The sequence below is a fragment of the Falco rusticolus genome, chromosome 1 (genome assembly GCF_015220075.1).
Source record: "Falco rusticolus isolate bFalRus1 chromosome 1, bFalRus1.pri, whole genome shotgun sequence".
Classification (NCBI taxonomy): Eukaryota; Metazoa; Chordata; class Aves; order Falconiformes; family Falconidae; genus Falco; species Falco rusticolus.
In genome coordinates this window covers 31,401,694-31,425,429 of record NC_051187.1, presented here as the reverse complement: position 1 = coordinate 31,425,429, position 23,736 = coordinate 31,401,694, and the positions used below count along the sequence as shown (strand labels likewise).

At 52.1% G+C, this 23,736-nt stretch overlaps 1 protein-coding gene across 1 annotated transcript; it reads right to left on the bottom strand.

Moving 5' to 3' along the window:
• Positions 1-846: 846 nt before the first annotated feature.
• Positions 847-23,180, bottom strand: CFAP251 (cilia and flagella associated protein 251). Its single transcript, XM_037401589.1, has 21 exons — positions 23,158-23,180; positions 19,116-19,182; positions 18,833-18,973; positions 18,250-18,359; positions 17,654-17,762; positions 17,162-17,242; positions 16,651-16,728; positions 16,133-16,177; positions 15,591-15,808; positions 14,794-14,994; positions 12,749-12,996; positions 12,516-12,664; positions 11,552-11,725; positions 11,056-11,240; positions 10,424-10,538; positions 10,034-10,197; positions 7,057-7,147; positions 6,703-6,846; positions 3,828-4,056; positions 2,570-2,671; positions 847-1,645 (listed from the first exon to the last, which is right to left on the bottom strand). The coding sequence occupies exons 1-21, from the start codon at positions 23,178-23,180 to the stop codon at positions 1,497-1,499; spliced, it is 2,823 nt and encodes a 940-aa protein (XP_037257486.1). The 3' UTR covers positions 847-1,496.
• Between the last annotated feature and the right edge of the window lie 556 nt (positions 23,181-23,736).

Genomic DNA, 23,736 nt, shown 5'->3' with positions numbered 1-23,736 from the left:
AGGGATGAAGGGGTCGGGCCGGACGCCTGGCTCCGAGGCTGCTCCCGCCGCCGAGGGGCCGCCGCCTCCCCTCAGCCGCCGCGGGACGGCGGGCGAGCCCCTCCCGGGGCCAGGTGCCTGTGCCGGGGAGAGCTCCGAGGCAGCTGCCGGCCCCGCGGCTCCCTCTTCGGCCCGCTGCCCCAGGGCGGGGGGAACCCCGCGGGCAGGGAGCGCGGCTCCCCGGCCGGGCGGTGCGGAGCAGCTCCGGGGAGCTCCCCGGTGAAAGACGTCCGACCCGGTGGGCTTCAGCTCGGTGCAGGGATACCGGAGCAGAGCCCCGCTCCGGGAGACAGCACCGTCCAGCCCTTGTGCAAGTCGCTGTGACAGTATTGCAGACGTGGGGATGAGCAATGCTTCCTGTTGGGCAAAGCAGCTGCTTCGTTCAACAGGATACTTAATAAATCTGCAATAGGCAGATTATTTGGGTTGTGTGTGTGTGTGTATGGTGTTTCAACTGCCTAAAATAATGTCAGTAATTTCCGTGAAATTAGGCAGGTTTTAAGTAGCAGAGGATCTGCTCCAACGCGGATTTGTAGAAGCGCATGAAAATATCAGTTAATAAAGAGAGCCTCTTCCAGAAACTTTCTCCTGTCACATACCCGGTGTACTGCGGTCACAGTACAGCTGGACTCCTTCCTTAACTTGCATCTATTGCACACCTTGCTGTTTGTACTAATTGTACAATCACAGGTACTTTCAGAGTACATAACAGCAATTTCTGTTTAAAAAACATTGCCACCGAAAGGAACACTTCTTAAGGGCCTACATTATTATTCAAATTGATGCTGAGGATGATGTAAAGAAGGAAGCGTGTTCAACAGCACTTCACTGATCTTTCTACAGCAACTTATATCAGCCTCATTATGCTGTTTATACAAACACAGTAAGATGCCGTCCCATTGGTATTACACTACTAATTGGAAATGCTACTTTCAGAAAGAAAAAAGATGGGGTTTAAAGGCCAAAATGGAAACCTGGTTTTAATGTATAACACAGCATTCCTTTCTTTACTGAGGTCCGCTGGATTTATCATTACAAATCCATTCTAACCTATCCAAGCATTTCGTACGCTACACTTATCAATGTATTTAATCAATACAATACTTTTACATTGCTCTTTTGCTGTCATGTTTCACAAATAAATGCTGTCTTAATGTAACGAAAATAGACTGCATCTGGCATAAACTAGCCCGAAATGAATTCTCAGAAGGTTCCAGCCAAGGATGGGGTGGCCATCTGTTTCATTCTTTACAGCCACCCCAGCGCATCCCTGCATAGGTTTGATCTCACAGGTTTGTGGCATGCACTAAACTAGGGCTTGTTCTAGAGTTTGATTAATGTGAAACTATGCAAACTTATTACAAACGGTAATTTGTAATAAACACAATAAACACAAAATACAAATTTTGCAGGTATTTGAGGAGACTGGAAAGTAGGAATGCATAGAAAACAGGCAGCTATGATAAAGAGTCTTTGTAGATCAACGATTCATCTCTTTTTTTGCTCTTTTTTTCTGGTTCAGGAATAGGCAAGCCAAGAATGTCAGCAGCGAATATCTCTGCTGTGATTGCTGCTGGAATTCCTTCTTCAGTCAAAGCTGCTGCACCTGGAGAGCAGTAACAACAGCACAAAACACAACAGTGATGTAAAAATGGCTTTCCAGATCAGTAAAATTTTTAAGCTGCAGTAAGTGGATGGAATGCCTTTAAAGATGTACGAAGTAATCATGAAAAAGTGTTGGTTTACTAGCTTAGTATTTTATGCATTTGTATTGGGGATCGAATCGCGAGGCTGCGAGTCTCACCTTGCGCTCCCTGCCTCAGAGGGGTCAAGGGGCCAACTTTTACACTTCGGCGATTTGATGTGATTTTAGGATCCCAAAGAATCCAGGGATTTCAAAGTGGCTTTGCAGTGCTAGGCAGTTCCCTTCTGGAGATGCACCTTCCCTGCATGTGGCCCACTGCCAACGGCCCTAACCAGATGCTGTTCTGGTGTGGACTGGGACATGAATCGTACAAAACTGTGGTGCTTACTGGCGGTTCCCATTATAATGAGCAGTGCCAGCTGGCTGAAATCAATGCTGCAATTTGCTGTTCTAGACTGGTGTAGACTGGGACATAAATTGTAGACAAATGCAGTAGTTAGCAACAGCTCCGTTACAATGGGCATTGCTGCCTGGATGAAATCAACACTGTAATTTGCATATTGTAGGATTCCTTTTTGCCTGTGGACTTTGGCTTGTAAACCTTCCACTATGTGTTTCTAATTTCAGTTCCAAGCCATCAGATAAACAGCAGTGTAATCTTGTCCGGTCCCAGTTATATTTCATTGTCCATTTATTTTTAGATACACCCATGCAATTGCTGCATGGATGAAGGACAATCTGAGCTCTATGACTATTTTTGCAATCGTGTCTGAGCATTTTTGACAGCTCTTGGCCTAACAGGGTAATGGGTTTGCAATTTAAATTATCCTCTTTGGGAACTGAAGCAATCCTGCTTCTGTGCTGTGTGGAATGCTAATCCTGTACCTGAGGGATCATAGGTGCCTGATCCAGATCCTCCTTCCCCAGGACGCCTGCCCAGCAGGGTGCTCAGACACTGCACCAGCTCCTCCTCTGTCATACGCTCTCCTGTACACAACAAAGCCACACCAGCCTCTTGGGTTATGGTGATGGAACTCAAGGCAACTCAAACAAGAACAGTGTACAAACAAAACAGGACAGTTTGAAAGAGGATTCGGCTTCTCTGAGGTAGAGATACACATCACTGATCAAAATGCATGATCCACACACAGAGAGAACCTCAGTTCTAAGGAAAATCATTCCTGCATATTGGGTTTGGGGCAAAAATGTTTATCAAAGGGAGACATTCTGATGCAGATGGCTCTTTAGGCTACATTGCCCTTGCAGGGGCTCAAGCTTCCATTCCCACCAAAGAATTGCTGGTGCAGGGCAGACCACAGTCCGCGCAGCCCTGCTGTAGCCTTTTCCACATAGAGGACGAAGAGGACGTGCAGGAAAGTCTTGATCTAGTGCCTTGGAATAACCTGGGCATAGCACTTGTTCCCAGTTAGCGGCCAACTCATGCTCTGAATATGTGTGAAAGACTGAAAAGGTGGGATGGTTTAGTTCAGCTGAATCATGGAGAACGCTGTAAAGGTGTATATAAATATGCTTACAGCCAATGCCATAGAGAGGTAAATAACTAACTTCCATTGTCTTGCTCCTGTTGTAAAAGTGCAGCTAAGCATTAAGACAGGTAAAGGGAAATGTTGTTTTACTCGGTACATCACCTGGTAAAACTCCTTGCCACAAAGATCCTTGGAAACTGAGGATTCAACCAGTGTGAGAAAGGTTAGTTATTTACAGGGACGGTGCGAACATTCATAAATAGACAACATTGGGTAGAACAGTTTCATCCCTCCTTTCTTGTCCCCCTTTTTTTTTTTTTAGTTTTATACTACCTTTCCAGAGCTGGTGTGACTGGAGGAGGGAGCAGTGATTCACGTAAGGGTATACTGAAAGGAGGATACAATTTGCCAAGATCCGTACTCATCATTTGACAAGATACCTCAGGCCAGCAGAGATTTCCAGAGCAGTAAAAGAAGTGCAGCTGAGACAATAGATGTGATTATTCAATTTAAAATCCTACGACAGGTGGCTCCGCACGCCTGCCCTGGTTACCAAGCTATAGTTCCAGATTAATTTTTTGCTGCAGTGAATACGTTCTGAAATTGAAAGCAGAACTAGCAAGCATAAAACTAATATTAGAAAAGAAATAACTCACCTCTGTGCTGAAGCAGCAACAGTAAGTCTCCTCTGTCAATAACTTTGTCTCCGTTCTCATTATCGTAACCAAGAACCTGAAATGCTCGTTGTATTCTTTTCATTGACAAGCCAAACACGGGTCGATGATTTATATAAAGTTTGATAAAATCCCCAAAACTGATTGTTGTCACTTGTTCTCCAGTATCCACATACTTGCTGAATTTTACTTCATTTATAATTTCTTCAATCTAAAGATCAAAGCAAAACAGATCATTACGTGGTTTCTTTGTGAAGAGCATCAGGCCACTTTCCAATCTCATGACTGCCAGCGTACCATACTCGTGCACGTACTGGTACCGCAGATGCCACAACCACATCCCAGTAATGAGCTAGCCCTCATCAGGAGAGGATGGACATGGCTAACAGTTACACGCTTACTGTTATGACGATATTGGGTAAAGACGGGGGTAGCAGATAACTAGTCATTTTGGATTTCCTCTTATTTTCTTCCACTAAGCACTTGGTGACTTTGCAGCTGTTACCAGTACCTTTGCCACAGCTGTGTGTCCGCTCTGGGGACAGTGGGCAGACAAACCACAAAGCAGTAAATATACCACCCCACTACAGCAGTACATGCATGAAAGTTCTGACATAACCAGGCTGCACACAGTACACACATACCCTGGTCAGCATAATTAATCTGCCCCCCGCCCTGTCTGATGTGTGTCTGGTGCGGTTCTGCCACTGCACAAGCCAAACCCAAAGTTTGCTCAGTGCAGCTGACATCCTGCACAGCTGGACCATGCTGCTCTCGGGCAAAAGGACAAGCACTGGCTGTGCTGGATACCAGCGGTTTTGCTGAAGTCTGGTGCTGTGAGTCAGTCCAGTTGGCAGCCGTGCAGATGTGTGTCCGAAAAGCAGCATCTGCTCTGTGCCTTTGCTGTACTCATGCCCTTTAGAGATACACGGGCAGCAGAGAAACGCTGGGAGAATTCCCCATGCCAACATGTCCCAAGCCTGCTACTTCCCAGGAAGGGAAACTGGGGCAAGATCTCTCTGGGGAGGACTTTGCATTCAGCCTTGGGCCTTTGTCCTTGTGTCACAAGTTTTTCCACTGAATGAAGCCCAGGGAAGAGGGAAATCTCAGCCATATATTTTTCCTGTAACAAATGTCACACCAGGCGATAACAGTCATTTTCACTCAGCTCTGGCTGATCTGGGATCAGGTTTTATGTCAGCCCCATTGAACTACGAAAGAAAAACGCCAAATCCCAAAAGCTTTGCTAGTGAGCCCAAGCTGCCTTTTCGCCCTTCTGCTTTTTCTTTATTAAACACTCCAGAGAGAGATGAACTTTCTCTCTGGATTTTAATACTGTCCTGCCTGCTTCAGGAAGCAGATTGTAGGTTGCCTGATTTCACAACAGCTTACCACTTCTGTTTCCATGCCTGAAACCCTGTTTTAATTTTGATTTGGGGCTGGGGGGGCTGTTTAACAGTTACTCTTCCAGAAACATTTTCCAGGGGAATATGTTCTCTCTATCACCAAGAAGCAAAAATGAAAAAAACCCAAGGAAAAGATCTAACAAACTACGAGGGGATAACACCACAGCTTGACACAAGGGCAAAGCAGCCCTGGCTCGGACAGACATTTGCTGGTTGCAGGGGCTGCAAAGCAAGCCTGGTAGGTGGTGGCTGCGGCAAAGGTCCTGCCTCCCATCTGCTGGCTCTCCTGGCAGACAGTGTGCCTGGGCAGATGGGGTGACACTGACTCACAGCACCGTCTCAGCAGCCTGTGGGGCTCCTGTGCAATGGCAGAGATGAGCACAGCCTCCTCCGCAGAAAGATGAAGGGAGCACAGTGATGTGCCACTTCCCTTGGGAGAACCCCTTCTGTGTCGAAGTTGGTGCAAAGAGGTCGTTATTTAAATCTCCTTGCATCAGATCCAGTACTTTAATTACCCTTTTGCCAGGTTATAACATTACAAACAAGAGTTGTATACAATTGCAGACTGCCTTGTAGAAACAGCCGCAAAAGGGGAAGAAGCAGCACCTTTATTAAATCAGTTGTCTTTGCTGCAAAATTTGAAGCTAAAAAGCTCTAGAGAAATGTTTGATAGGAAGCTCTACTGCTGCAATCTGAAAGGCAAGCTGAGAGAGACTCCTGCTGAGGTTATCAGTTGTGAAAGAGCTTTAAGTTCCGTAGGAATAAAAGCTGCTGTCTCCATCTAAAATAATTCTTTCATCAGGCCCAGGCAGAACAAAAAAAAAAAAGGCTCTGTCGATGTCCAAATGAGTGATTGCATGGAGCTGGACATTCCCCCCGTGCTGGGAACACACAGAGGGTGACCTGGAGGGACTCAGCCCACGGCCCACCAACCCCACGCTGCACATGAAGCAGCTCAGTCACTAGTTGAAGTCACAGAGAAACCAAAGCACATCACTGCCTGCACACAAGGTACTTTGGCCCATGGAAAGCTGGAGGCTGCTGCCCTTGGGAGCCGAAGGAAGATTCCTTCATTAACTTGCTCAGTTTCTTGCTTCACCTTCTGAAGAAACCCACCCTGCAGTGGTAGCAGAGCACTCAACCTCCAGAAGCCCCCGAGGTCACCTTGTGCTGAACACTTCTGAGCCATGGGGCTCCAGGTTTGCTCAGCCTGTCCCTGCAGCTGCCCAGCTCTCTCAGGAGGAATCACTACTTTCTGAGGAATTTGCTGCCAGATTCTGACCACTACTATATCGATGCAGACCAGGTTAAATAAATCGGAAGCCAGGAAACGTACTCTGGAGCCATCCAGCATGACAATGGTCAGAATCTGGCCCTGAGGACACTTGGTAAATGCAATCAGTCTTGCTCTTTTTTTCTTTTAATAACAACAATAAAAACAACTGACCAACCTTTTCCTCTGATGGATAAAATCCCATTGCTCTCATTACAGAAGGAATTTCCTCCAAGGGAATATGCGTTGACACCTGCCTGGTCTCCAGCGTATCAATACCATGGCTGCACAGCTGTGCATAGTAAAAATAGTCTTCCAGTTCCTGTGAGGGATTCAAACAAAATACTGTAAAGTTCAGTTACCAACAGGCACGGAAGATAAGGCTCCTTTTAAGATAGACTAACAGCCATATCAATGAGATTGCTTGTTAAAGGCGAGCTGGACAAAAAATAAAGAAATGTCAGGCCTGTATAAATGAATCTTAAACTCCAGCCAGATGTCACCAGACAGTGTTCATGATGAGCATAATTACCCTGAAGAATTCGCCTTCTCTGCCACCATCCAGTAGATTGTAGAAGGGGATCAAGTCCTCCCCACCCAGGGAAGCAGCAGCATCCAAGGCACTGGCAGAAGCAGAGAAAAGAAGGTACAGGAAGGGTTCATGTGAGGAGAGATTTCACATTTCCCTTTCAAGTTGTTGTTCACAGACACTTTCAATAAATAAATAAAATCCCTCGGCCTCAGAATTCAGGAAAGAAAAGCACTGCCTTGACCCATGTACTATTTTATCATCAGCCTGCACTTCTACAGCATGTTTCATACCCAGGTTTTACATACAATAGCACAGTGTGGGAATTAATTATTACTGAATGGTCCTCTTGTTTAGTGGAATGAGCACAGGGCTGGGAGCCAGGAGCTTTTCCATGGACTTGAGCTTGGTGTCTGGCATTTAGCTTTTCTGCTTCCTTATAGAGATATTGAGGGAGATGAATTAGCTAGATCAGCATTTTAAACATGCAGAGAGGGCTGGGGCTCAGTGTCTGCAATAAACCACACAAACCTAAGCTCCCTGTTCCTTGACCTAACGCATTCTTCCCCAATAACTCAGTGCAATTCATTACTCTACTTCCTCTGCTGTGGCGGGTGACTGTGGCACAGGTGCAGCCTACATTAAACTGAAAGTGTCGGGGTACCACCTCTTTGTTTCAATTTCATAGGCAGTTGGAGCCAAAAGAATCTGTTCAGCTTGTGCAAATGAAAAAGGAAACCAAGCCTGGTAGCACAGTCATGGCGCAGCGTTGCCACACAATACCCCACGCCTGGCAGCAAGGCTGCAGCTTTCACGCACACCTCTGTAGTACTGCTTCCACTGGGTTTTCTGCAAGCTTCACGCTTTTTTTCATAATTAAGTTATTTGGGTATTAAACACAGTGGAGATGCACACGATGCCAGAAGCAGCAATAAAATGATAATTAGCTCATCAAGAGCTTCACTCTGAAAACAAATTACATAGAAATTCAATGTTGCCTGGACCTTGGCCAACCATTATAAAGAAGGATCATTTATATTCTGTTGCCTTCCTTAAAATGTCGCTTATCCTGACCCCCGACTGCTTAAGCCACACGAAGTGGAAAAGAAAATAAATAAGCCCATTGCTTTCCCACTCAGGTTTCCTTTGTTCTGGCACGTGAAGGTGAGCTGGCTCAGCACCTTTTGGGCTTTCTTCTGAGTGAGCAGTACCTGCAAAAAATGTTTTATGCAGGACCAGCACATGATGTCTTAACCACAAAGCCTTTGTCCTAGGAAGGTGCGGGGCAACAGTTTTACAGGTGCTCTCCAAAAGATGAAAATAGGAGCAAGGGCTAAAAGCCAGTTCCCATGGGGTTGATTTGCCCGAAACCAGGAGATGTGCTCTGTGCTAGTGGGGTGACACGCAGGCCAAAAAGCAACCCAGCCACAGACTGACAGAGACCAAACGATGCTATCTATCTTTTCTAGCTCTGGCACAGGCTAAGATCCCTTCCCAGTCCTTGAAGGGTGAAGGTGAAGCTTGCTCTGTGCCGCCTCAACTGTTTTCAGCTCATTCGCAGCTGCCTGCTCCCATTCCATGTACATGTGTATCTACTGGGCTTCTGCAGCCTCGCTCACAAGGGGAGAGCCCTCTGCCCTGCCCATGTATTGCAACGAGCAGCTTTGGTCCTTGACACGCAAAGAAACCAAAATATATATCCTGCCCCTGCTGTGTTACCTGCCCGCCATGTGGGAGCACACGTCTGGCACCACTGCCCAAGGGAATTGGCAGAGGGAAGTTGCACACTTGCAGAGAGAAGCAGAAGAAACCTGGCAGGGTTTATCACTGACACTCCATGCCAAAGCCTGGAAATCCTCATTTGCAAAAGCAGCCTTCAGTCCTCCAGCCACCCCATTTACTGCAGTCCATTTACTCATGTAAGCAAAGCTTTATAGGATTAAGGTGGCTTGTCCTAAATCCAGTCTTCAAATGCTGGGGGGATTTCCTAGCAAATGCTGGCCGATCCCATTTGGAGAGCGGACACTTTTGTATCAGCAACCACCCTGTACACCCCTCCTGCAGCCAGTGCCGCTCCTCTGATCCCCTGCCTAACCCTGACAATCTCCCATCACACTGGCCAGGCCCTCACAAGGACCCAAAAAAATCCTCTGCCCAGCTTCCTACCATTTGGGTACTGCTTCCCAGACCAGGGTATTTTATAGGTTTCATGGCCACCACCTGCAAGCTCTGCTGGTTTAATCCCCCTATTGACTATGTGGCTACATAGAGGGAAGAAAAGCCCCCCCCAGAGTGCATCCCTCCTGTTCCAGCTGCCACCCCACATAGCTACTTGGGGCCACACGGGTCATTACGATCTAAGCTGACCCCACTACCAGGCCACCACCCCCAGCATGGCACATGCCCACCATGCCAAGCTGTCTGTAGGTGCTGAGCTAGGGCTTTTGAAAACCCGGTGTGAATGCAGGGCACAAAGCCCCTGGTAACAAACCCAGCTGCAGGCCAGGTGTCTGGGAGCTGGCAGCCCCCAGGGCTGGGCAGAGATGCTGCCAGCATTGATTCATGCCCCTTTCGGCATGTGGTGGGTCTCCTGCTTTCTTCTGCTTGCATGAGTGCTGGGACCTGTCCTCCACCCTGTGACCCCTGCTGCCAGATGTGGTTTGTTGGCCTGGGAAGAGGGTAAAGCTGCTTTGCCACCTGCCCCAAAAGGACCTGTGCTCAAGAAAGCCCTGCAAAGAAACACTACCCGCGCAGCCTCCTGCTGTGCTGCCCCATCAGTGGGGCACTGCCCTCTACACCGGGATAACCACAGAAATAGCTGGGACACCTGGCTTTAACTCCTCTGGACACAAACAGAGACCTTTTGGGACAAAAGCCCCATTCTCAATGTAAATGCTGGGGAAAATTTGCTTCAGCTGCGTTGGCCAAGCAGCTGTGGAAAGCCATAACAAGACTCCTTTCTCCTTCCTCTGGTACTCACTTTAGGTTGACCTCCCATTTCATAACAGTGCAGTCGTTGCCCCCCGCTGTAAAGACGTAGCGCCCATCATAGGAGCTAGCGAGGTTGGAGACGCCACCCGGATGGCAAATGAAAGCTGAGGACTTGTGGGGGTTGCCATCGACTGGTAAAATCTGCAAGCCCACCTGGAAGGAAAGAGGGAGCCTGGGAGGCCTGGGGGTCCCACAGGAGGGCTGGGGGACCCAGGGGAGGGCTGCACGCTGGGGCAGTGCTGCGCCCTCCTCCCAGGACCTCGCTCAGCCCTCAGGCAGGACCAGCCCACACATAGTTTTGACTGTGGTGAAATTACCCCAAGGACCTCCCCAAAGGACCTTTACAAGTGGGGGCTCTTGTACAGCTGGGGCTCCGTACCTTGTCCTTTGTAATGTACACCAGATAGTGTTTCTGGGAGTCCGTAGTGTTTGTTGTTGGGAGGATTTGCATCTTCTCCAATGGGGAGCCATAAGTCGGTCCCAAAAGGGTCTTCCTAAAGGTAAACAACATTTTCATCCATTCTAGGGCTTGCGAAGCACTTTCCCCTCTCTGAACAGTGTGCTGTGCACGAGGATGGGTAGATATGGGGAGGTATGGTGGTGGCAAAGACTTTGTATCACTGGCTGAGAGGACAGGATAGGGCCGAGTCCCTGGCTAGAAGGGATCACACTGGGGATAGAAGAGGAATTTAGGGCTCAGGGATCATTCAGTCCTTGTGCTTTGCTCATGTGGGATACTGTCTCTTTACCTGATGCCCAACTGCTGTGTCTCAAGCCCAAGGTGCTGGGCAGACTGAGACCCACCTGCAGCCACAACCTAACTAGATGATACATTAGTTAACAGCAGAGTGGACACAAGGATGGAGCAACCTGGCGGCCCTAGAGTCATCCCAAGATCACAGATGGGCAGATACAGGCTCACGAGTGGGAGTAAGGCAGACATCAGACAGAGGAGAACATAGAGCCAGGGTGGGGCTCGCAGGTAGTGGCAGACCTGAACCTCTCCTTCACCTGCACATTTTGGTTGTAGTATCGTAGAGCTTCATTTTGTAGCAGTTGTTGGCAGTGAGGATAAAGGACTCAGTGCTGAGCTGTGGGTACCAAGCCAAGCACAGGGGCACAGCAATCTGCTCTACCCGGTCCCTGTGCAAGACCACCAGGTGGTCCTTGCTGCTGCTGTTCAGGTCATATTCCACCTGGAGGAAAGACAAGGAAACACAGTAACTCCCCTGTGATCTGCCAGCATCTTGGACCCTGCGGATTGACTGGATCTAGCTTCTCCTGCAGCCCCCAGAGCAAGTAGTCCACAGTAGCAGAGTCTTAGCCCTGAACCGTGGGCAGATCTGCCCTGAGACCAGGCTGAGAAACAACCCCCTTGTGACAGAGCTGGTGGGGGGAGGGTTGGGAGCTGCATAACCAAAGACTGAGTCTCCCTCAATACCCCTGTCCAGCCCCCCAGCTTTAACCACAAATCTCCACCGCCCCTTAGACTCTCACATCAACTTACCAGCTGCCGGTCCTCCCCAAGGCTCAGGAGCCTGGGCTTGTTGCTGTCTAACTGGACCCCAAAAAGGATGCTCCGGATGGGTTTGTAGTGGGAGTGCAGCCCTGCGAGGTGTTCCCAGCATCTTCTCCCATTTCGCCAGACTCTCTTGTAAACAGTCACCGAGTATTTCTCATCCTGGAACAACAGCCAAAGGTCAACAAGCCACAATGCCTGGGCACATCCCCTGGCTGGCAGCAGACAGCTCAGCACGTCCCCTCTGGGCTTAGCTCAGCCCTTCCAGTTTGGTGAGTCCCACCAGGAGGGTTAGAGTCACGGCCAGGATAAAGCATTGGGTCAGACAGATTGGGGCAGCTACTCCCAAGGGCAGCACAGCAGTGGTCCTCAGCCTGGCCGGAGCACCCTAACTGGCTGGAGGCATTGCCTGCTGTGCTGTCACAGCAGAGGGGCAATAGATCAAGTTTGGTGACTCCCCAGAAATCACGAGGAAGATGCTTCCCACTGCTGTGCCCTCGCATCCATGCATGAAGGGAGAATCTTTTTCTTTGCACAGATAATCACCAGTTGCTAAAACCTCTGTGCCGAACTGCTTCAACACTCCCTCAATGCTTACACACCGAGACATGGGACCAAGGGAGCAACCCCCGTTGCAGTGCACCAGCCAGGAAGAAACCCCTGCTACAGCCCTTCCTACAGATGGATGCAGAGCTACGGCTTGTCACTAAAGTCGGCGATGGGACACTGCCAGCAGCAGGTCTGTGGAGCGGCTGTGGCTGGTGACGTTTTTGCAAGAGTGACTCTTCAAGCCAGGAAAAGCATTTCAGAGTCATGAAGCCCCAGGGGAGGGCCAGCCCTCCGCACCACTCACTCCGCCGAGCCTCACGGGATGGCCGGCAGTTCCCAGTCCCACTGAAAGCTGCACCGTGAGCAACACATGTAAATCACCGAGAGGAAAAAACAAGCTTACAGCGGTTGCGAGGTACTCCGAATCGTGAGAGAAGCTAATATGAGTCACAGGACCCCAAGAGAACTTGAACTCTTTGCAGCTGGACTGAAGGGAAATGGCATCAAGGATGTAAACGCTTCCATCAGTAAAACCAGCAGCCAGAAAATAACCTGAAAGGCATGCCAGAAAACTCTCACCCCACAATTGCTCCTCCCAGGAAGCCCAGTGCTTGGCACGTGGAGAGGTCAGGATACCTTTGGGGTCATAGGACAAGCACTGGATGCCAGCCTTGGGGAATATCCTGCTGACGAGGTACTGAGGCTGCTGGTAGTCCCACACCTTCAGCAGCCCACAGTGACTCCCCACCGCAATGAGTGCCTCCCGGGGGTGACAGGCGATGGCATTCACAGCTTTCGTCGCCTCTTCCATGACTTTTTCAAAGTTTGCCCTATCTGTTGCAACATGGAGCACAGTTGCATCAGAGGTTGAAAGGATAAAGTTCCTGTTTAGTGTGAGAGAAACAGAATTTGATGAATCAGACTAGCTGGCTCATGTCCCTCCAAGCTATATTACACACCAGTCTTTTTGGAAACTCAGTTGGACAATCACTTAAATTTTGCAATATGCAAACACTTTTTGACCTGGAAGGCAGGTGGCACTTTGTATTCACGACCTGGTAAATCTCCATGGGCAGACACTGGAGCCAGTTCCATTTTCTACTTGGGTAGGCAAGCCAGAAGATGAATGACATCTGGGTAGCTTTTGCCATTTGCAAGTCACTGGTGCGTGAGATGGACAAATGAGCAATTGAAGATACTCTGAATAGTCTTTTCACATGTCTCCATGCCACCATTGTCAATGGTTCCATGCTGACCATGCTGCCACGGACAAGGTCAGAGGACAGTTTCAGTCCCGCACCACAGACAGAGCAGCTGCCTGTCCGTCCACTCAGCCGCACTGACCGTAACACAGCAAAGAGGATCCCACTGCATCGTTGGTGATGTGTAAAGCTAGACATCTGAATAATTATGCACGTTACAGAACACGCATATAATCATCAGTCCACCTGAGGACTGAGAACCTGGGCCCAGTTAAAGGGTCAAAAGAGGACTGTGCAAAGACCTAGGCACTGCACAGACACGAGTGGCTGCATCACATCAGCAGCATGAGCGGGAGCCAGCCTCTTTGCTAGATGGCCCATGACAGCCATCAGTTTATGCACATCTGGTGCGGACGCTGAAGGATGCTGTGTCTCTTGCATGCCTTAGCTAGGGTCTTCAGCCATACCCAATCCCACCAGCCTGGCAAAACAAGCAGGCTCAAGCCTTCCCCTTGAGTTTCCTGCCTTTTGTGCTGCTCAGAGCAGCTGCAAGCAGCGGGAGCTGCAGCAGTGACCCAGGAAGAAGGACGAGACAACAGAGACTGACAGGGAAAACTAAACCGTTCCCCAGGGCGCTGCTCCAGGCTGGAGAGGAATCTGTCCCACATGGCTCTTTGGAAAACATGTGCGGCTGAGAACAGACGTTTCCAGGAGAGCCTTAACAGGAGTGGCAGACATATGGTTTGCAGGCTGGATTGAGCCACAGAACAGCTTCATCTGGCCTGCAGACTCCCTATAAATCCTCAGGCACAGCTACATCACACAGAGAAGGAACGAGGTGCTGGCAGGCAGGCTGGGGCTGTCCCAAGCTCATGAGTGGGTGTGCTGCAACCCAGCACCAGCACCGCTGGGGCATCTCTGCACCACCACTGCCCCAATTAGCTTGCCCAGCCTTGATAACATCTAACTGGAAATAGCCATCCACGGGAGGGGTTGCAGGGGGGGATTAAGGGGCCCAGTGGGAGCTGGAGGCGCAGCATTAGCACTGCCTGGTGTGCCGGGTACGTGACAGAGGAGCTGTGCACCCCGGGACCAGCTGATCATCCCTGTGCCTGTCTTAATGCTTCCCTCACCCGCAACAAGGCATCACATCAGGTTCAGAATTTAGGATGTGCTGGAGCCCACCAGGGTTTTCGCAGCCCCTGGGTGATGCCTGGGGGCTGCAGACAGAGAGGGGCTGCCCAGAAGACAGCCTGCTGCTTCTCTGTTGGTGGGCAGGTGGGACCAATACTCAAAAATCTGTGGCGAAGGGGGATAAAGGGGCATGTTCCTTCCCTGCCCCTGTCCTGCCCAGAAGTCCAGGGTTGAAACCTTCCAGCTGAGGCAGAAGGCCACGGGGCAGCTTCCAGCCAAACACCTCCCCAGCTTTCAAGCTGCAGGGCAAACGCAGAAGACCTGTGTTTGTGAAGGGGCACTCACCTGGTGATGAAGGGCTGGCTGCCAGCAACGCAGGAGGTGGTTCCTGATCCTCCCAGTGCCTCCCCAGCAGGATCAGGAGGGGTTTTGGAGAAGGAGATGGACTGAATGGAACCCACTTTGCTGTGGCTGTAGCAGGTGAGGAGCCGCAGCTGCCCATCGTAGAATTTAACCTGACCTTTCACATCACCTGTTACTATGCAGCTGCAAGGAGGGGAAAGCCTTTAATCAACACAGACTGAGAACTCCCAAATATTTCTTGGATAGCATCCTTGGACAGAAACAAATCGCTTCCCCTTTTCTCCGCAATGGTGTGTGGGAAGAGCCCCACACAGCTGTGCAGGGGGCAAGCCCAGGGCTGTGCAGAGAGCACCAGGCTCTGCTGTGACTCTGCAGTGTCCCCTGCCCTGTCCCCAAGGCTGTCAAGGCATTTGGTGGCTGTCTGCTCCCTCTGCCGGTAAAGGCCAGGAGGCTGAGCAAGGCTCATCCATGCTCCCTGACCGTGGTGGCCCAGTGTCCGAGCTACTCCAGCCCAGCTGGCATCACATCACCACGAGTTTTCAATCCTTTTTTTTTTTTTTTTTTTTCCTCCAGCTAAATTCATTGCTGGAAAAAGCCGCAGCAATAACTCATAAATCAGCAGTCCTTCCCTGCATGAATTTCCCTGGTCCTCAGATGCTGCCAAGTGACTTAAAACTGCAGCACGTGGCTGTAGTTCATCAGCGTTAGCTCTGCCGTTCTCACGGCTGAGATGTCCAAGGATTGTACCCTACAGCTACGGAAAACTGCCGTCCCGTTACCTCTCAAACACCTTGAGCACGGTAAGGCTGTCCTTCTGTATCGGTACCAACTTGATGGCCTTCACGCTGTGCGGCTTGGCCCGCAGCTCCCTGGAGGGGATGTGGGGACCGACCGTGTCCCACACCACCAGCTTCCCGGCCGAGGTGCCCGTCAGAGCTTGCAAGTTGTTAAAATGAAAAACCGACTGGCTGAAGCGTCCCACCGTGCTCTTGAAGGTCTGCAGAGAGAGCAGCAGGGCTCTGCGTTCATCCTGGGCGCTGGATCTCCCCTCTTCAAGCAGAGATGGTTCTGCTTGGGCCCTCGTGTGACATTCCCTCCCTGTCCCACGGCAGGACCATCAGAGGCAAGAGCCCCAGGAGAAGATGCAGTGGGGCATCTCCAGGAGAGAGAGCCCCTCTTGACCTCAGCTCAGGCAATCCTGGCTTGCCCCTTCAGGAGACTGAGGGGGGCAGGCTGGGGACACAGCCACTGTTTTTTCTTAAAGGGTTGGGAAGGGAGGAAAGCCAAGAGGGTGACATGCTCTGGTCCCCCCTGCACTCACCTGGCTGCTCAGGAGTGGTGCTCCATACTGCAAACCAGCATTGCCCTGGGGAAAGCAGAGAGAAGGTCCAGGACAAGCATTTTGGAACCGTGTCCTGCAGTGCCAGCGTGTCTCCCCCCCCATCACCTGGGCACTGATCCCACACTGTGGTGACCAAAGCAGGGCTTCTAGGGCAGAAGGGCTCCAAGACATTCCAGAGAGCACAAAACACCCTTTCCCAAAAACTACTGGCTGGCATAAGGCACACAAAGGGCCCATGGGCAGGCAGGGGTGGGAGAGGCAGGGAACATCGCTACCACAGCTGGGACCAACCCCAGCGATGTGCTGCCCAGGCCACCTTCAAGCCTAGCGAGGGCAGGGAGTGCGGAGGGGGGAGGGCAGCGGCAAAGCTGCCAGGCGTGACCCCAGTGGGGGGCAGACAACTGGCCCCCAGCCCACACTGCTTTGCTAGCGTGCGGTCTCCCGTGCCACCTCCCAGCCCTGTGGGAGCACATCTGGCTTCCCACGTCCCTACTTACCCACAGGTAAAATATCACCTGGGTTTTGCTGTTGCTGACAAATTCATAGGGATTTTGAGGGTTAAAAATGACATAATCCTGAAATTAAAAGGTGAGCCTCGCATTAACACCAAGCTGAGCAATGCTTTCTGCTTAGTCTTTCATGCAAAACATCTGCTTTTATCCAAAACCCGCTCCACCACCCGCACTGAACTGAATACAGAGGCCAAATGCCCAGCGAAACAGCAGAGCTGTGCGCAGGGCAGTGCCAGGGCTGCTGTGGAGGACATCCCACCAGGGTCCCCTCCACATCCCACGCCTGTCAGCCAGTGGAGGAGCACCAATAACATCCCCAAGATGCTCTGTTGCATTGGGGCACAGCAGGGATGGGGTGTGACCCTGCCTCCCATCTTCAGCCAGCATCTGCCCAGCAGCCCTGTACTGGGGGGGGGCATGGGTGAGCAGGTGAGAACAGGGCTGCCCAGTCCAGCCCAGTCAGGCTCCTCTGAACCCCTCGGCTGCGGTCACCCACCTGGTACCCAAACTCAGGCTTCAGCTCTGTGCTGCACATGGGTTTCTCCGTGGGCGAAGTCCACTTCCAAACACAAACTCTCTGGCAGAGAAGGGAAAACCCAAGGGACATTTGTGACTTTCTGGAAGCTCGGGGGAGCCAGGTGAACCCCATTCTTTCCAGCTGCAGTGGATGGTGGGGCATAAAAGTGGTGGAGCAGGATAAAACCAGCAGTAGAACACTTGATTTCAGGAAATAACACTAGAAATTGCTTCAGTTAAAGTGCACTGGAGTCAGAAGCTTAAGATCCATTTTCTCAACTCTGCAACATTTACTTTAATGAAATCCAGGTCTGTCTTCCAATGGATCAGCAAAACCAAGCCATCACTCTGCAAACCCACTCCACCTCCCTTCTGCTCTCCCCATCCTAATCCCCCCTCCCCTGGGCTGCACTAGGAAAAAATTCCAGGGATCCACCCTGCAAAGCTGTCAAAGAGGAGATATTTTTTCTACCTGCACTGTACCAGAGCTAATGGTGGCCAGATACTTCGCATCCTGGGAAATAGCAATAGCACCGACCCCATCCTCTGGGTGACTCTCGAAGATGGTGCGTACCGGTATCCTATGGAACAGAGGCCCCGTGGGTGCTCACGGCAGTACAGGGGGTTCAAGGCAATTGCTTGGTGAAATCTATGACACAGCCCACCCCAGTCTGCATGGGGGAAGGAGTCTGCAAATGCCAGTGCTGCTGCAGGAGCAGCCAGCACTGCGACTGATGCTCAACTTCCTCTCCATCCCTTCCTCCCAGGTAAATGGCTCTGAGAAGCAAGCTCTCATGCAAGATACAATCACTCACAAGTGATCTCTTAAGGAAACACTACAGCTTGGAGACATGATGTATTTAGTCTGGGGGAGTTCAGCCCCATCTCAGTGTCTTATGGGTCTGGGTGATGCGAGGATAATGAAGCTCTCTGTTTGGGTTTGGCTCCTTTAATGATTTACTTTGTCCCCCTGTTTCTCCCATGTCACACTTAGCTGAGACTGGAGTCAGTCTTAAGTGATTTACCGGACACTGGAGGTTTCCAAGGAGGAGGTTCCTGGGAGCTTACCCAGAGAAGGAGTCCCACACAATGATCAGAGCATCTGGCCCTTGGTCGGCAGTTGCAACCCAGCGCCTGTCCTCACTTACACACAGGCAAGAAATGACATTCGTGTGGCCCTGGGGAGAGAGCAGCAGCAAAGTGCCTTGGAGGCTTCAGACCCAGTGGCTCTTCAAAGCATTCATCAGACTGCTTTGCTCTGAGATCCCCTTGTCTTCCCTCCCGAGGGCCCTGCGCTCCCATCCCTCCAGCCCAACTTTTGCATCTCATTTTTCACAGGCTCTCCCGAGCCCATCACCCCATCCTTGTGCCTGGCGCTGGCTGCAGCTCCCGGAGCCAAGAACCAGCAGGGAGGAGGGGGCCACGCTGCACGTGCCACTCGTGAGCACCATCACAGTCCAACACAAAGTGCCTTCTACAAACACACTTTGGGAATTACAACAGGCGTGTGAGCAAAATTATGCACGTGTATGGGCTGCTCCTCAATTCAGTTATAGGGGACCGCTAAGCACTGAGCACCAGGAAAAGGGAGGGAGGGAGAGAGTTTGGGAGAAGGGGAAGAGGAGGGAGATGTGGGGGATGCATGCCAGACCTGCAGGTGGTACTGCCTGTTCCCCAGGACATCATGGATGACCACCGTGTGGGAGGAGACGTAGAGGAGCACCCGGTCTTCCCCATCCATCAGGCTGTGCACAGCCAGGCTGCTGTTGTAGCCAAACACCCAGGACAGGCTCTGCGGGGAAGAGGTGGCTCCTGGCTCTTAGCAGCCGGGATAAAGAAACCACAAAAGGTCTCTGGAGTGCTGGAAAAGAGCTGGGAGGAGCACCAGGTACTGTGCCGACCATCATGATGGCACTGTGCCCGTTAGTACTCACAAGGGGGTGAAGGCTGGTCTGCCTGTCCTGCTGGAAGAGCATCCCCGGCACAGCTGCCCACACCAAGCTGGCAGAGCCATCATGCCCATCATCATCATCCTTGCTCCTCTGCTGGGTTTCCTGCTCCCTGCAGCCTGAGCGAGGGCTGGAAATGCCCTGCTGGGACCGAGGCGGTGCTGGAGGTGGTCCAGGGTGTCCAGCACCCTCCAGGCATGATGGCCCAGCAGCATCTTTCCCCAGGGCAGTCCTTGAGGCAGCTGTGTCCTGCCTCACAGCCCAGGTGCTGGGCAGAGTGCCTGGGATCTCCATCCCTGAAGGAGACCCCAGGGGACTCAATGGTGCATCTGCTCCAGCATCTTCTGGTGCTCCTTCCTTCTCCTTGGCAGCAGCACGGGGCACCTTGGAAAGGGAGAGAGGTTTCAGTGGATGCTGGCTTCTGGGCTGGTCCATCCAGGGGCTGCCCTGTGGTTAGTGGGAACGCACCCCAGCACGTCTCCGATCCAACCTACATCACTCTTGAGGCAGGCTCCAATACCAAGATACTCTGCTCCTACAGATATGTGCCAGGGGAAAAAAAATGCCATGGAAAATTCCCCACCAGTCACTTCTCTTCCTGCACATCTGACCTTGCCCTCTTTGCACCTCCACAGCACCCTTTGTCTCACACCAGCACCTCTTCCAGACAGCTCCTATCACCTGGACTGAGATGCCAGAGTTTCTCCTCCAAAACTAACCTATAGGTCTTTCGAATGCAAAGTCTGGCTTTTTTGCTGTCCATCCCCTGACTATCCCCCGTGCAATGGTTATTGACTGCTGCGGTGGGGCACACGGTCACAAGGTGGAGAGGGAGCAACGGCAAACAGGTTAAAAACTGGGGAATCAAGTCCTGGGACTGAGATGTGCAAAGGGCTCTGCAGCAATCCCCGCTCTGCTGCCCAGCAGACAGAAAGTGAGGGCAAAATTCCCACCACCACCTCCCTCGGCCCCTTGCCAGCCTATTAATAAATGTGTTAAATAGCACCGGGGTGGCAGAGCTCTCAGCAGCCCCCGGACAGGCTTTTCCCAGTTTGAGCACTGGCCACTTCATCTTGTTCTTGGGATCCACATCAGCTTTTGCCTCTCCCCATGGGGCTACTTGATTTCCTACAGCAATCTCTCAGGCACGATACAAACCTCATTTCTGATTCCGAGGGCAGGATAACATTTCACCCAGCGCGGGGACCAGGCTGGGTTCCCTCTGGCCTCTGTTCTGCTCACACAACCCCCAGGCAGCCCAAGTACTCAGCAAATATTGATGGCTGGGCTGAGACTACACAGAGATGCTGCATCTGCCCAGCCCTGCTGGCAAGGTCCCCACCTCCCTGGGGACATCTTCTTGGGAGAAACCATATCCAGGAGACACTACCCCCTGGTCCTGGAGGTGGGGGCTCCACTCCCATCAGGACCTGCCTACAGACCCTGTGTGGGCACTGTCCTCACCTGCCCAGCCAGCACGGTCTCCTGAGCTGCGTGTCCATCCTGGGATGTCTCCTTGGGCTTGCTGCTTGCTCCTGCTCTTCCCTGGGTTGGCTCCTCCGGTGTAACTTCACATGAACCATCCATCTGCACCTTCACCCTCTTCCCGGGGTGCTGGGGCGTGGAGATGCTCTGAAACACTCCCTGCCCGTCTCAGGGTTTGGCTGCACAAGCACCTGGAATTGGGCACAGCAGGAGGAAAAGGCACCTGTGAAGCTGGGAAACAGCTCCCAGAGCCCCTTTTCAGCGACAGCGACACTCCTGCCCGGTGCAAGCAAGCCCAGCACCACCCCGGGGACACCAGCTGAGCTCAGGCTCCCCCAGGCACCGACGCTGTCCCTGGGATGGGGTTGTGTCACAGGCTGTGCAAGTAGCAGGGCTGCTCCTGGGCAGCACCTGCTTCATGTCCAGCTTCACGGGTCTGGATTTGTGCCAACACCGAAACCTCACGCACAAGGAGCTTTCACAGCGGTGGGAAGGGGGGCCCTAAGGGGAACCCCCTCCCTTTGGCCCCAGCAGGCAGGACGGGTGCTCAGGGATGGCCGTGGCCCCACAGGTCTCACCGGGGTCACTACAGAGCTGTTCCCAAGCCCCTTCCAAGCCTTGGTGCCTCCCCAGCTGCCCCGTGCTGCGCCCCCCCCCCCCGGACCCCCCGCGCTCACCCTCACACCGCTCCCGCTCTGTTTGCATCCAACTGCTGTTCCCAGGCAACGGCCGCAACCGACGGCCGCGGTGACAGCCCGGAACCGCCGGGGGGCCCGGGGGGGGTGGGTGGGGGGGGGGGGTGGGCGGCTGTACGAGGAGAGACGGAGGGGACCCCTTGTCCCACCAGCTGCCACGGAGAGGTGTCGCAGCCCCCCTGCGCAAAGCAGGGATCTGGTAGCGGGGGGAGGGGGGGACGACGACGACACATTCAGCCCTTCAACCCTGCCCGAGCCCAAATCCTACCAACGGCTGTGACAAAGACTCTCTCGGCATCACCAGATCCCTTTGGGACCAAACCCTCGCCCTGCCCAGGGAATGGGATGAGGGATCTTCACCCCATATCCCCACCCCCCAGTTCAGTGTAGGCAGCTTCTGCTCCCGTGGCACCCCTGAGCAGGACAAGCAGAATCAAAATGAGAAAAAGCAGCTTCCAACCACCGCCAGGTCCCCCCAGCGTCCCCAGCTCTCTGCCAGCATGGCCCTCGCACAGGGGACCCCGTCCCCAGGGATCACTCCAAGCTCACACCCTCAGCACCACAGAGAATCGGCTCCAAGTGCTCCCAACACTGTTTTCAGCCTTCCTGTTACACTCAAATAATAATTTCTACATCTAATTTGTTTTTCCTTCTGCCCAGCAAGAGCCTTGTACCCTGCTGGGAGAGGAAAGGAATTCGTGCTCACATCATCTCCTCCACCTGAAGATGCTGCACAGAGGGGGGTCACCAAAACACGGCTGCTCCCAAATCCTCCTCTACCTGCTGCTTCAAATCAGGGGAGTTTCAGGGATTCGGGAGCAGGGATTCGGTCCGTAAACCCCATCTCTGCCACCTCGCTCAGCACGCCAGCACCTGCTCATCACGCTTGCTCAGACACGGTGCTTTTCTTCCCACTGGCAGCATCCAGTCCACATTCCCCAATTGCAGACGGTACAGGGAGTCACCTCTGCTCTCCAGCATGGAAATCCTGTTTATTCCAAATGAGAGCAGCTGCTCTTCTGCTCTGGTCCTATGCAGAGGTTTGAGAGTGGTCCGAGGAAGAAGCTCAGACCTTACCCATCCACAGTAGGTTTTGCAACGTAATCCGTGTTTATTACACTCATCGGGTTCACTCAACCTGTCCCACTTAGGACACTGAAGCAGAGAGGCTGAAGACACAGTGGCCAGGACATGGTTAGGGGACACACTTCTGCAAAAGCCTTGCAGAGCTGAGAGCCCTGTGGAGCACACGGGCACTCTCCACACCGAAAGGGAAATGAGTTCACCGAGAGGAGGAATTAACCTGGCTGATGGGGCTGGACGAACACTCCAACCCCATTTCAGGAGCAGCACAGAAAGCTGGGATTTTCTAGGTCATTTTATCCCGGGAGGCACAGATGCAGAGGCCCTGAAGGATGCGTCCCGTAAGCTTTGTCTTCTCCTGGACTGCTACCTAGACCCAGATTCATCTGCAGCTTGGGTAAATGCTGGTCACAGCTGGGACACCCAGACATATTTCCCAAGCACTCGTGGCCAAGGCCAGCCCATAGACAGTGTGACATTTCAGCTGCCAGTTGATACCCATTTATCAAAAAAAGTACATTTATCCATGTACTTACACCTACATTCTGTCCTACAGGGACAATACAGGGGCAGCTTGCAGACATGGGTAAGGTCCCCTGTTTAGAAACTGCAGCAACACCTACAAATACGCCCCTCCTTTTGCAAAAAGGCTCCCAAACCTGACATGGGCACGGAAAAATTCTTGTTTAACCCAAGTCTGTTGGCACTGTGGTCCCACACAGAGGCCCAGCCCTCCTACAGGACGACCCCACGGGGGTACTTACCTTGGAACTGCAGACAGGGACATCGCACTGCTTTCCAGTGCCATTTCACAGGGGATTTAGGAGACGCAGTAGCCTCTCATGGGTCACTGTCACAGCACTCTCAAAACTAGCCAGCTGCAACAAGGCTTTTACCAACCCACACCAGGTTAACTTGAATAAGCAGCTCCCACACCTTGCCCTGGCACAGCCACCAATCCCCCACAAGGTTTCAACAGTTCATCTACTGTTCGTGCTGTTTTTTCATCCTTTTCAGGCCAGTCCACCCTGCTTCTTGTCTCTGCTGCATCCTTCTCCTTGTCTCTCCTACCTCCAGGGCGCTCTCTCTCTCTCTGCTTCTTCCAGGTCTCTCATCATTAGCTGCTCCTCTTCCATACACCTTAGAGCTATTTAACTACTTAGCAGAAACCAGCCACAGCTGCACCTTATCCACATCAGCCAACCCACCACCCCAAGCCAGCCCACAGCTGTGTATTAACAATGTTAATTAACCCAGCTTCATTCCTCTACAGGTCACAGCGCCTGGTGAAGCTCAGTAGCGCAGACTTAGCCTCGGAAGTGCTCTAGCAAAGGGAGGCAGGA